At 36.9% G+C, this 14,392-nt stretch overlaps 1 protein-coding gene across 2 annotated transcripts in view; it reads right to left on the bottom strand.

The window, feature by feature from the left end:
• The window catches only part of LOC124157591 (vesicular glutamate transporter 1), a 247,150-nt gene extending 233,313 nt beyond the window's left edge, over nt 1–13,837 (bottom strand). For both annotated transcript variants that reach the window (XM_046532440.1, XM_046532441.1), the window contains exons 1-2: nt 13,543–13,837; nt 2,366–3,458 (exon numbers count right to left, since the gene is read on the bottom strand). In XM_046532440.1, coding sequence (XP_046388396.1) covers nt 2,366–2,424 — 59 coding nt within the window. In that variant the 5' untranslated portion in view covers nt 2,425–3,458; nt 13,543–13,837. The remainder of the gene's footprint in view (nt 1–2,365; nt 3,459–13,542) is intronic.
• Nucleotides 13,838–14,392: the final 555 nt, after the last annotated feature.

The following is a 14,392-nucleotide window of genomic DNA, read 5'->3' as shown; positions in this document are numbered from 1 at the left end:
AAGGAGTCGTTTTGATACCTGCCACGCTTCTATTGATATGATTGGATAGTGTATACACTACTTTATTGGTTTCGACTCCAATCATCGCATTAGTGCTGGCCTATTTCATCTCCAGTTTCATCAATTCATATCGGTAACTCTTGGGAATTATCCTGGCCCTATGCTGTGATCCTCCGTTATGCTGTAATCCTAATGTTGCGGGCATTTTTTGATATCCTACAGTACCGTAACATTATTACCCAGTGGTAAATCAGAATAGTACGAGGGGTATGCGAAAGATTACTAACTATGAACTCCATAAACTGCTAATTATTAAGAAAAAACATAATACATACAGGTGAAATAAAATTTTAAAAATAATTTTCAGTGTTTGATTTTCAACAAATTTTAACATAATTTATCCTCGCAAAAATTATTTTAATCAAGATGTTCCACGTTTTCTTCAGAGCAAATCACGAAAATAGTACTTAAATTGTAAGGCGAATTTCGATATTTGGCAGTGGTTTTAGCACCCTCACTACCACTGCTACTCCAACACTTTTTTAATTTTTTGATGAATTTTTGTACGCAATAAGGTGATTATTTTCCTAAATCAATAATATTGAGAGAAAGAGATAAGGTCATTATTTGTACAGCATTTCAACAATAGAATTTCTATTTAAGAAATAATATAAATAATTGAAAGAAAATAATAATTGGAGCAGGAAAAAATTAAAGCTTATCGCCATCATCTGTTCGGATTCTTGCCAGTGATAGATTTTACAATTGCATTGAAGTTTTCAAGAGACTTATACATTTAGACGCTTTTGAATCAACATTCAAAATTATTTTCGAGACAACGACGATGAACATATAGCAAATTTCGCTCCCTCGAACTAAATGAAGATTTTTCCTTCAGAATCTTTCCTCTAAATGTCAGAGTAGAGGTACTCTACGAAAATGTCGCGAGGGAAAATTATTTTGAGAAGAAATCATGATAATCCCAATTACGGTGGAACAGAATCAAACTTAACAATCCGATATATTTCTTCATGTTATCGGCTAAATACGGCAAAGTATTTATATTTATTCACCCCCTTAACGTAGGAATATTATTGACCACCACTTATACTTAAAAACACACTAATTGTGTATCAAATAAAGAAACAAAATGATGGGTTACCCAATTTTTCATTACAAGCAATCACAAGTAGGTGGTTATTCATGTATGGAACTAACATATGAATCTAGTCCTCTTCATGAAAAACTTGAAGAGGGGAAAATTCACTTATATAACAGATAAACGAGAATAAACTTTCGGCATATGATACTGGGTAATATTACTGGCATAGTATTTCTGAAGCGAGTTGATGGTTAAAATTACTAAGGCATTCAAAAATTCACTAAATCCATTATGAAAACTACGGCGAACGAAGCAACCATATCGTAAAATGCATATAAAAATTGAAAATTGAATATTTTGGGGCATTTGGTCAACTAAAATAATATTAAGCTGTGATTTCTCAATATTTCATTTTTCTATTTAATTCATCTTGTTTTATAACTTATTGAATGATAACTACACCATAAGTTTCGGCATTCGGTGGCTTGAGGTTACCTTTTATTACCTCATAAAAATTGTCACAACAAAATTTAGAGCAACATTTCTACATCAAAGGTACAAATTTCAACATTTTCACATTTAATAACAAATCATACAAAAAAATCATGCTGAAATTTACCGTGCGAAGGTAGATTTTTTCTCTAAACTCAAAATCATCGGCTATTGCGAAATTATCAATTCAAAATTTAGCATTACGGAAGCATTACATTTAGCATCTGTATTGAATTATAACGCATTTCCATTTCAATTTTTTTAATGAATTTAGACTTCCAAAGGTAAATGCATGTAGTAAAATTTATATTATATTTAATAGATAATATTTTCGGACTGACTTCCAATACAAAATATGCGAGCAAAAAACGCTACTCCAAAGCACTCGTTAAGGCAGAAAAATTCTCAGGTGTTTAAATTATGTATCCATCCTTTAACTTCCTATCGCAACGTTAAATTGGTCAAGCTTAGCATTTTATACCTTTATTCAGGTATGTTGCGAGTCAAATTTCCCTATAACCCCATGTCCCGTAATTAGCCGCCATTTTGTCGTACCTCCCACAAGCTTCGCTTTCCACAAACAGCGCCCTACCCCTCCTCTCGTTGCAAATCAATAATCGGGACGACGGGGAATTCTAAAATCCATTCGAAACCCCTAAACGACCGAAGGCGCATCTCCAACCGGCAATAAATGGTCGTCGACTCAGGTGTAAATGCATGGGGATCGTCAGTGAAATTTTCGCGATAAAAGGACGAACGAATGAGACTCACCTTCCGAAGGCGCTGGCAGCCTTCTCCTTGATGGCAGTCAAAGCTCCGAATCCCGGCATTTTGTGGCTGTTTCCTCCAACGGCGCAAAGGTCAAGTCAAGGTCGTTTCTGCTGGGAAGTCGTTCGGCCCCGAGATGGCGTCGCCAGGCGAACACCCTCGCGTCAGGAAAGTGTTAACCTGGTTGCTAAGTCATTTAAAATCGTTTCCTGATTAGAACTGTTTCTTCTGAGCAATTAGTCACAGTCGCATGGCACCAGGGATAATATTTGGTAATACACTGTGCCGGGATATCACTTCCAAAATCCCAGAGCACAACTGTCGAGTGGTGATCAAACTGAAGGGGAAATGGATGTTTGAGGATTGACTAGTGGTTCCAAGTCCTTTCCAAAACTGGTAGAGCGATATTAATTGTGTTTCCCATTAGTCTTTTCCCTAAGGGGAGAATTTTATCCCCTTGACGCTCAGGTATCTTCAGATGCGATCAAAATGTAAGTGAAAATTCTTCAAGAGAGACGAAAACCGCTGTCGTTTGTCGAAGCAAAGGTTGTGCGCCAACTCTCTTAGGCTTGTTATAAGCTACTATTATGAGAAATCGCAAGTCACACGCAACAGATATCTGGTTTTGGCGATGTTAAGAGCAGCGCGAATTTGCTTATGCGGTCAACTGGGTTGATGACTCGTTCTTCTCTCGCGGAGCACGGCTGCGAAAGGCTGGATAGCTCAAGATGCCAGTAGTCACGTGTCTTCGGCCGGTTTAATGCGGCATCCGTGCGGCGAGCGGGGAGCCTGGCCGGGTCTTGCCCCGGGGAGTCGAAGCCTCGTCGGCCTGTGCAGAATGCATCCTCCTTCGCCCGCTTCTCGAGGTGTTGTTCTTCTGTTCCTTGTCTCTCTTGTCTCGAACTCGGCCGACTGGCTTCTGTTTTGGCCCTCCCCTCGACTCGACGCGGTTCCCGGCGGTAGGGTGACTGCCCCCGGGTCTTGTCCCACTCCTTGGCCGGCGCCCCCTTTCCCGCTGCCCGCTCAGAAGAAGCGGTCAGACTCTCCGCTGCCGCCGCCGCCCCAACAGGACACAGCAAAGGATTCGCGAACCCGCCTGTGATGAATAAAGATAAAAGAGAGATAGGATAAGAGTTCGGCCCAATGTTTTTCGTTTTGATCGCAATTATTGTCATAAAGTATGTCACCATTTGAGTAACAATTCATATCGAGACTCAAATATGGACAGAGAAATTTATTTTCTTCTTTTATGTTGGCGAGAAAAACGTTTTTTTTTTAATTTCTCAATTTATAATGTTATTTTCTTCTTTTTTAAGTTTTATAAAATTTTAACTTTTTTATAATTTTTTTCTGAAAAATGCGCTTGTATGTTGCACAGCATTCAACAAGTCACACAACAAATTCGCTGAAATGTGATTGCAGCGTCACCGGTGGCAAAATGTGGAATTAATTTTCCATACAAAATTAATTCTGTAAATATTTTTTTTTTAAATAGCCAGAATCATGAAAGGAAGCATATAAATATGCATTTTCATCGAGATATGAGTTAGATATAAAGTTTCAAGGCTTTAGCTAGTCGTTAAGTGCGTTAAAATTGAGTTGCAAAATTCCACCGTAACAAACAGACGGATAAGCAGACAGATAGACACGAAAGTAGGTTAAGAAAAACGTTGTAAAATATGGAGTAATCTGAAGGGACGAGGATTTATTTTGTCGTTTATGACTCGATCCTAGAGACATTTACTCCGGTACTGCCACGAATGATATCCTACATGAAGACTTTCATTTTAGGTTACTACAGCGTCGGTTGCTGTGGCGAAGACAAGAGTTTCGCTGGCATTACTGCCAGCGTCTTCAGGTAAATGATGAGCTGAAATTAATGAAACTGTTATCTTCGCCTCAGCAACCAACGCGGTAGTAACCGAAAATGATGAATTTCATCGCACCACGCGGGAATCTCCGTTCTGATATCGCACATGTTACTTTGAAGGATAGCTGAGCTCTCTCTCTGAAAACAGTGAGTCAAGCTGGTAGCCTCGAAGTCTTCGGGGCCTTGCTTTGGAACTAGGCCACAATATATTTTAACGCTATAGAAATTCTATTAATTACTTTTATCTAGCATTCTTGGGCTTTTGCATCGGGTAAGAAAATGTAAATCATACTTTTTTCGCTTCTTTCAGAGATTAAATTGGGTATATAAGCAAGTGTGATTCTTGCTTGTTCAACATGATATTAATAAGGCCAACATGGTGGCGTAAAATTATTACTTGATGAGGTTGGCCATGAGTAAAATCAATTCTAATAGACCAAACCTTAAAGTTGTAATACTAAGTATTTGAGAGCACTTATGAAAGATCTCATAATCGTAGAAAATTTCTGAAATCCTCTCTACAAATGCAGGACACCGTTTTCAACATTAAGAGAATCACCTTTATAAATTTTTCTATTACAAAAACTCATTAGTTTTGACTTTTGATTTGATGTGTTGAACATGGTTAAAATGTATTATTTACTATGGAAAAAATATAAGCGGAAGTATCTGGCGGTATAACATTTTATGTATTCATAAAAAGGTATGCCTATTGATTTTTCGGTTCATCAAGACAACGTAAGCCTGGACTCCATGTATAAGTAATTTATATGCCAAATTTTACGGTGATTGGTGCAGTGGTTTTGGAGTCTATCGATTTCGGACGAACGTACAGTCCGATATGCGAACTTACAATTTTACGCATATAGAGTAGGTCATGTTGAAGAGAACATTTCCACAATCGGCGCCGCATTGACAATCGGGAGAGGTAAGAGTAGCATCTGCAAAAATAAAATTTAAGGTGATACTCTGTTACATATGTTGAGTGTTTTTAAAAAAAAATCAGCTTAAATTACGCTCGAATGTTACGAGGAGGTAAAATATTTTTCTACCAGCTTGCATGGCAGTGTAACCGTTTTTAACCGTAACTTTTTTTCGTTACTGCTTGACCAATCATAATGTGCTTGATTTGGAACCAAGTTTAGTTTACGTGTGTGATATCGTGATATTATACTGCCAGGCTTAGTAATTGATCACAGCAGGTATTTTTTAGGTAGGAGGCTATCTTGTGAGATTATATCTCGGGAAAAAGTAACAAAATGTTATATTCGAGGAAATCAGTATAGCTATAATGTTCACGTCGAAGGAAACTGGATATGTTACATTGAAAAATCACGGCATTATTCCCAAAATGTGAATCACAGACGAAGATATAATACAAAATATTTCGCTATCGGCCATCTGACATGCACAAAGAGGGAAAAGAATCTATCAACTTATCGCGTTAATAGGACAGGTGGCAGAGTTCTCATAGCAGTTAAAAACATTGACACAGCACTGCAAGCGAAATAAATCCAAGTGAAATAGGAGGCGTTCGGTGCACAATGAAACGACGACTTAGAAGAAGTGTACATATTTTTATCTCATTATAAACCTCCAAACTCCGAATTAAAAATCATTCATCAATTAGGAAATAAAATTTCGGAATTTACTCCGGAAGATAGTGAAAAATTAATCATAGTTGGGGAAATTTTAGTCTCCCATCCGTAAATTTTAATTCATATTCTGCAAAACCGAATTCAAGGAAAAGGGAAATCAGCGAAATATTACTCAGCGTACTTACAAATCACTCACTTGAACAAGTAGTTTACAAGCATACTTGAAGAAATATAGTATTCATGTGATCCATATTTTGTGTGTAAGTCACCTTAGGTTGATTAAATGCATCGATAACCTGGTCGGTGTAAGTGATTAAAAATTAATCCTTTAAACCTTAAAAAATAAAGGCAGAGTCTGCAATAAAATCAAAATGCAAGAATAATTTATTTGATGAATGTGGCTTTCTTAAATTTGGCGAGATGCTTGACCATTAATGCACGTATTATGCTAACTAAACTGAGAGTTACATTCACCAAAGTATAATATAATAATACTACTCTGAAATATGTACAAGTTGTTGACAAGCATAATTGAAGAAATATAGTATTCATATGATCCATATTTCGTGTGTAAGTCACCTTAAGTTGATTAAATGCATCGACAACCTGGACGGTGTAAGTGATTAAAAATAAACGAGTATAATCCGTGTTGTCTGAAATGTGATAATAAGGAACATATCCTGGCAAAACCACGATGTTAGGAGAGATCTGAGGAAACAGAAAATACTATAGTCTTGTTCTGTTGTCAATAAGTACTTCAAGTTAACTGAAAAATAAAACTAACTTGCACAAAATGTAAGTGAAGCAGCGCAACGCTCAAAAAACAATTAATAAATTCGTAATAGCGAATTAAGGAGAGAATCGATCACAGTAGCATGGGAAATGATTATAGTTTTTATGTTTTGGTAAAGGTTTGGTTAAGCTAAAGTGATCGGAGCTGAGTGATAGATTGCTGAGGTAAGGCAAGAATGAAAACTTCTCGGTAACGGTAACTAGAAAGAGACTTGAATGAACGAAAATTACATCAGAAAAGAAAGAGAACTGGCCCGGAAATAAAACAGAAAAATGATCGCGACAGCAAGAAATTGGGAATTTTATCTAAAAAATCAATTCATGCAGAAAAGATGTCACAAGGTGCACAATTCACATTATTTATTCTCTAGATATTTGGGACCTTAATTAATTTGCGTACGCCCTTTATCCTTTTAACGCCAAGAAGAACAATTCCGTATCCAACTGAGTAGATTTCTAGTTAAGTCTTGGAACATACATGATAATAAAGTATGTGACCATTTTTTCGATGCAAATGCATAGATATTATTACTTCATGCGATTCATTGAAGGACATTAATGGTAAACGATGAAGTATCTCTATCTTGAGTTTAAAAAAATATACGATGGTAAATCGTTGAGTTAATGAACAAAAGTTCATGAATTTACATTTTTATATCGGATGGGTAAGCGGTTGATGACTTATCACATTATTATTATTATTATTGTTATTTCGTTGAAAAACAAAAAAGGGTGATGTAGTGAACAACAATATAATCAGCGTCTCGTATTCTAGTTGAGTGGTTCTATTGGTCAGACGGCATTGGAATCAACTCCTGGGAACAACCCAAGCTAGAAATCTAGCTGAAAGATTTGTTTAAGTTGTTCTTCGCTGAAACTCACGCTTGTTACAAAGAAAAGAGAAACGACCTAAAAAAATTAATTAACATTTCTCACTCTAAATGGAAACCGTAGCATGCCTTCAAACATTATTCTGGGTTTTGATGCTACTGGCATGTATTTTACATACATTCATTCACGTTGATTGCCATGAAATTCCACCGCTCATAATTTACTGCGAGTGGCAAAAGAATAAATATTATATTCACTAGTAACAGAAACCCATGGCATCTAAGCTTATGAAGGATTTTTTATCTGATCGTAACGTAACAACTACTATAATGTTTCAAAGTAACTAAAATATTAATTGATTAAAAAATCCCTAGTGCATCTTTACGCAATTCAAATAGGATTTGATCAATACGAAAATATTCCAACTGGTGACAAAGTTCTACTACCAGATAATGAGGTAAAATTGGTACATTTATGATAATAAGGTATAATTTTCCCCTTCAGTGCCTGTCGCGATGCAATAAGTAATGAAGAATTCGCTACCTTTCATTAATTAAGGCTGACATAGAGGTTTCTGGTGACTGCCCACGAGAGGGAGCTTCGATCGAAGCTCCGGACGCTAAGTGAATTCCAGGCGTATTCACTTACGTTCTAATTGAATTCAGCCAAACTTTCTAATGATTTGCGGCCCTACCAAAGAGCTTTCCAAAACATCAGCATCTCTCTCATCAGTAAACCAAAATAGATTTCCTCATGAACAGAGAATTAATGATTCAACTAAATTCAAGCATTAAGTTTTGTATTTGTTCCTGGTATTCCATCAATATCATTTTGTTTATAAAATTCAATAAATAGGCAGTTAACTCTTCCCGCCCGTGTTTATCTGAATTACTGTATGAGGCAACCTATAAAGCTACTATAAACTTAACATAGTCACTGGCCGATATGCCATAGAGTCAATAATCTTTCAGGCGCTTACGCCGGTAACTTCACGAGATAATTAATGAACATGGTAAATGTAGGAGAGCCTTGAGAACCGAGCAAAAACACCATTACATAATTACAAGCATTTTTCACAGTCAGAGTTTGTGACCAAACATATGAGTGAATGATGGGAGGTAAAATATCAATAATAAAATACTGCAAAAATTTTCATCGTTCAAATTGTTCCAACTTTTTTTTCACTCACTCGGTAGCCGCAAAAAAAGATGAAAAATAAAAAGAGACAATAAAAATGCATAATTTGCCATTTACGAGCACATAGGAAAAGTAAGCCTTGTTCTTCATCATTTTCTTGGCACCAGATTACTTTTCCCGTATTAAAAATAAAACTCCAAATTGGACACTTACATAAATTGCCTGTTTATCTTCATTTTAACTGGCGGCCTGCATTTGCTGTTCTCGTCATAAGTCACACGTAGAATGAGGTTGCAAAAAATCTGATAGAAGAATTTACTGAATTATGTCTAATCATTAATTTAAATAAAAAAAACTTGAATACCACTCTGAGTTGCAAATACCGATATCTCAAGCAAAAATAATGATTGTCCCACATTACTGTGCTTCAAATTTTTAAAATGTTAACCTTTACGCCATTCGGAAAATTTAAATTCATATTTGGCACTAGATGGATAGTAAGAATGGGTATTAAAATTAATGCGATCGGTGATGATATTCATAGAATTTAACTGAAAATATTTCAGCAATATTAAAGAGTCCCAGTCATAAGTTTCCACAACACATCGGAGAGGATGGGGAATAATTCATCAAGACGCCCAAACCCTTTAGGGGAAAATTCGGCCTCCAGGAGCTCCCCTACGGGCGACGCAGCACTGCGCCCGTGGATTTTCCGTACGTGGGAATCTACTAACCCATCAAATATTCATTACTCTCTTCATAAATCACCGAAAAACATGATTTCAACCATAGGGAGGGCAAAAATAAGGCTACTTTTCCCGATCAAGAAGCATCAACTCAATGCTATTCAGAGCTACATTAGAACTTCATCAGGATAAATTCATTCATTCACTCCAATAGACCCAATTAACAAAATTTGAAGCTTACTTAAGGTCTGTTTTTCCATGATGTATAGTAACGGCCATCAACTTTTGGAAAAACCCAATTCACCCCAAAGTTCTAAAATAAAAACCCAAGTGTGTTTTTTTTTTGCTATTTGGAAACAATTGTCGCTCTTTTCAATAGATTGTGTTTCGTATACAATTTTGTATCGCTTACGCAAACATCTCTTGCAGTGTAACCTAGTGAACAAATATACATTTAGTAGGTATTTTAAAATCAAGCATATTTCTACGAGAGAATCCGCACATGATATCTATAACGCTAATAAAACTTACTTACTCAACCCATATATTATGCGAGTAGACACTATGGACCAGCAAATAACTATAATATAATGTTAACACAGAACCTCTTCGCTACTACCATAATGTAAAATCAGATTAAATGCAGTAATAGCACCGAAACCATTTTCAATTTAGACAATTGTGGAACGTATTGCATACATATTTTTTTCTTTTGATTGCTGACCGAAATTAAAATTACAGTACTGTCAGAAGTTGAAGTACTGCTCTATCAACAATTTGGCAAAAAATAACGAATAATTGAACGTTTCCAGCACATTTGTAAGAATTGAGAAGATTCTAACTGGTGTAATTTTTAATGCTAAATAATTGCAATGAGAGTGACACTGAAAGCAGGTAATAAATGTGGCCATTTTACTCTTTTATAAGTTTGTTGATTTTATAAGTGTAATCCATAAACAGAGTTTGAAAATCGGCTCAAAATATCCTAAACCGAAATGGGTTATTGTAGAGGTCATATCAAAAGGAAGTACTGTCGGCGATTGGATTTTTATTACTAATAATTCAATCTTATTGTAAATCATGTTGTAATATAGAGTCATTAAATAACACTTTTGGCTGGAGATAATCCTTGATCTCTCAGATTTTGATAAGCGTCCTAAGATAATGTATACCTTTCACAGAGTTTAATTAAATCGGAAAAATATCAAGGCATTTTATCAAAATGATGCTAATTTCTCGCGAGAAATTTTAGTCGTTATATTTTGCGGTAAATAATCACCGTAAAAATTAGTTTAAAGGCTTATTTTTTTGCAGCATTCATTGCAAAAATTTTAAAATGCAACCAAAATATTATTGCACTCAATTTAAACGATAAATATTCTAATAATTTCAGTGGGTTTTCTTACCGTGAAGGGATTTACGCGGATTAAGAAATTCATAAATTAAAAAGAAAAACAGAAAAATGGAGTCTATCTACAGATGGTCTCCACACGGGCATGTACAGAGAATTTAAATAAAATTTCCTGCATTTAGTGGAAGTTCACCAGCTTATATGATTTAAAAATCAGGCTAAGTAGCATAAAGTGTGATTGATAAATACATAGGTATGATAATCATAAACTATTTTTAATTTTAATTTTAATAATTTTCATTTTGAAATTTTTGAATTAAGACAACATTTTGGTTCCTTTTTTCGGATTTTCCCAAAAATTTAGAATTGAATATCTTCATCCCTTTTCCTTTACCGTGAAACTAAGATGGACTAAAATGTATACAAGCAAAAACTGCTAATTGAAAAATACCCTTATTCGTCTGTTTTTTTTTTAAATACAGTACATATTCCTTAAGGAGGCAATTGAATACACTCGTTCTCGTCAAAATCTGAGATGTCAAGGGTTAACTCAAGTTCGAAATGGCGTAAAATGGGCCCATATTTTTTCAGACTTACTTCCTTTGTGGAGTAGTGTAAGTTATTATGCACTTCCAATCCGCCCTCCTAGCCAAAATTACAATTTCTCCTGGCTACGATAATCGCGAATTGTTTTCACAATGAGGAAAATTTCTATTTCATGAAGCAAACAGAGCAAAGGAAAATGGCACCAATGCAAATGGCGCCAGTCTCGGTCCAGTGGTGGCAAGAATACGAAGGGATGGCGATAAGATATCTGCCAATTCTCAACCAAGGCTGCGAGAAAATGCATTTGAGAAAGAGAGTGGAAAAGTGATTTGAATACCACAGGATCTAAAAATTATACAACTAGAACTATATCTGATTTTGGAGAAGACAATATGAGAAGCGGTAATGGGTTAATTCAATCAAGTGTCACAAATGCGCTTTTACAATTCCCATTCACTGATATCCACTCATCACTCTCATCCCCATGAATATTCAACACTGAAATACGTGCTATAATATTAGGTTTTCTCAAACTCTTGACGGAATCAGCGAAATACTCGGGTCTAAATGGTGATATTAATGAAGAATGGTCATTAGGTATCCATGCATTCTCATTAAGAGGCCTTGGCCACGCACTCGGATATTTCTATCACATCTGGTGTGGATTTACGTGCTTCTGGACCATATTAGCTGGCTTAGATTAAAATTGAGGTTAAAAAAAAGACAGGCAGGTTTAAGTTTCAGTATTAAATTCTTCATAATAATTGTCTAAGATTTACACCGCTCTACATTGTATCGTACGTTAAGCACTCTAATACGTACAGGGCAGATGAGGAAGACCTCAATTGATATCCAAAATGTCTACAACAACATCTACAGGTCTCAAACATAATTTGCTTAAAAGTTGAACGGAACACTGGGAAATACTGAACGTTTAATTTGCTACTGGAGGCAAATAACTGAATGAAAAATTGTCCTGAAAAATAATCTGAGCGACACTCAAAATGTAAATCATTATTGACGGAAAATCTGAAGAAACTTTTCCGCGAATAAAAGAGATAAATTCTCAGAACAATTCAAGAAGGCTTTGAGAGACGGAACTAGGTGAGATGTAAAAGCCATGATGCCCAGGTGGATAGGTTAAGTGACGCTGATTCTCGCTTTCAAATATTAGTTTAGGATTCAATCACCTTCGAATAAAACGCTCACGGTAATATTTTCAAGAATAGTTTTCGGAAAAAAAGAAATCACTGCTTAACAAGACAGGGAAACTGAACCGCATTGCGGTACACACATGTAATACTCAAATATCGATGACCATTCAGCAACCGACAAAAGTTGAAGTAACTTGGAACAATATTGGCCCCATGTCATCGATAACCCTTTAATACTATTTTTCAAAGAAGTACTGAGGAAATGCTGCGCATATATTGTGACCAATTACAGAATTGATAACACAAAGACTTTTCAAGCTATATCATTCTGAATACGTGTACTGTATGCAAGGAACTGAGTCGACATAGTATGATACAATTAGATTATCAGAGGTATGGACGTGAACTGCATAGAAATAAGCTCTACCACCTACAAAATTAATTGTTGAAGAAAACCAAATCAAGGTATACAGCGCTGATACCGATATAGGATGGGGACACTGTTGCCAGACTCGATATACAGCAACACTCTTTGAAACATACGCAACAAACGACCAAATTTAGCTCTAAAGAAATGAAAATAGAATTCCCATGAAATTTAAAAAAAAAAAAATTGGAATATTTATTTTATTTAATTTTTTGAAAACATAATTTACCTGAACTGGGAAACGAAAAATGGAACCTCAGCATTCAATGCGCATGCCACATACTTTTAAAAATTCGCAAGACTAGACTTCCATTTCACCGTGCGAATTGGTTCCAACTCAATCAGTAAGAACAAAAGGGCTTGGTTTGAAAATAACCGGTGGTGAAGCAGTAAGAATATTACGCAAAAGGCAAAACAATTCAAAACTTGAAAATTACCAGTGCAAAATTGCGAGGGCATAAAAAGTACAACTTCGGGAGTTTTTTTTAGTGGAAAATGTCTTCTATCATAAATACACTCATTCAAATTGGATTCCCAAAAGCAAACTTATCTCACAAATATAGGAAACCACAAATTCACTTGCAATTTTAATCTTAAGCTTCAATTTTCTTTGATCGTACCTACCTCAAATAAATCGATTAATGACCGCCATTAAACCCAATTCTGGCTCTGCAGAGAGTTTCTCCCCCTAAGTCACAGTCTCCGCCACCATTCAAACTTGCACTAATCACGACCAAGATTTTCCTAACAATACGACACCAGATAGCAAGGTAAAAATTTCAACTCACCTTACCGGAGAAGGCGTCCGACCAGGATAACTCCAGCCCTTATCCTCTTCCTCCCCCTATCCTCTCCTCTGCAGGGTTCTACGAGATAGAATCACTCTCTTTACCCCTTGAGCTGTTCCCCGTCGCCCCTTTTTCTCGTCTTCAGGCGGTCTCTCAGAGAGGAACAGGTCCAACTCCCTGCAGTCGGATAGTCCCGGGTTCGCTTCTCCCGCGTCCCCCAAAAAGGTATTTTTTATTCCGGGGCGGCGGCGGTCCTCTTCTTCCGCGCTCTCGTCCTTCCCGGGGATCGACGCTCTGCTCAGCCCGAGGACGGGCAAGAAGGCGGAGGCGGCGGCGGAGGAGAGGTGGGAGGCGGATGAGGGAGGAGGCGCTTGAGGGGGGCTCCCTCGTGGTGGGGGGGTGCACGGACTCACAAATTCGAGCGGCGGGGGATGGTCGGAGTGGGGGCGGCACACCAAAAAAGGGGCGGGGACTACTCACACTCAGCCTCCGGGCCTCAACTCCTCCTCCTCTTCACTTCCTCGCTTCACTCCACCGCGCCCCCTCCACCTCGCCTCCCTATGAGCCAGGAGCGAGCGGAAATTCCGTTGAGGGTAGTCGCGAAGGTGCGATGAGTGTAAAAGTGAAGCCAGAAACTTGAGGGTTGTGATATTTACAGCATGGACGAGGAATAGCTCTAATTGACTACTAAAATGTCTGCAACATCTACAGGTCTCGATTATGTGTCGCTTAAAAGTTGAATGGTACACTGGGAAACACAAAAACGTTTATTAAGCAGCTGGAATGGAAAATATTTCCTGAAAGATTGTGTAACTGGCACTAAAACAAGTAAATCATAACTGAGGGAAAA

This window comes from Ischnura elegans, chromosome 4 (assembly GCF_921293095.1).
Source record: "Ischnura elegans chromosome 4, ioIscEleg1.1, whole genome shotgun sequence".
In the NCBI taxonomy this organism is placed as follows: Eukaryota; Metazoa; Arthropoda; class Insecta; order Odonata; family Coenagrionidae; genus Ischnura; species Ischnura elegans.
The sequence above is the reverse complement of the archived record's forward strand: the minus strand, read 5'-3'. Positions and strand labels throughout refer to the sequence as shown.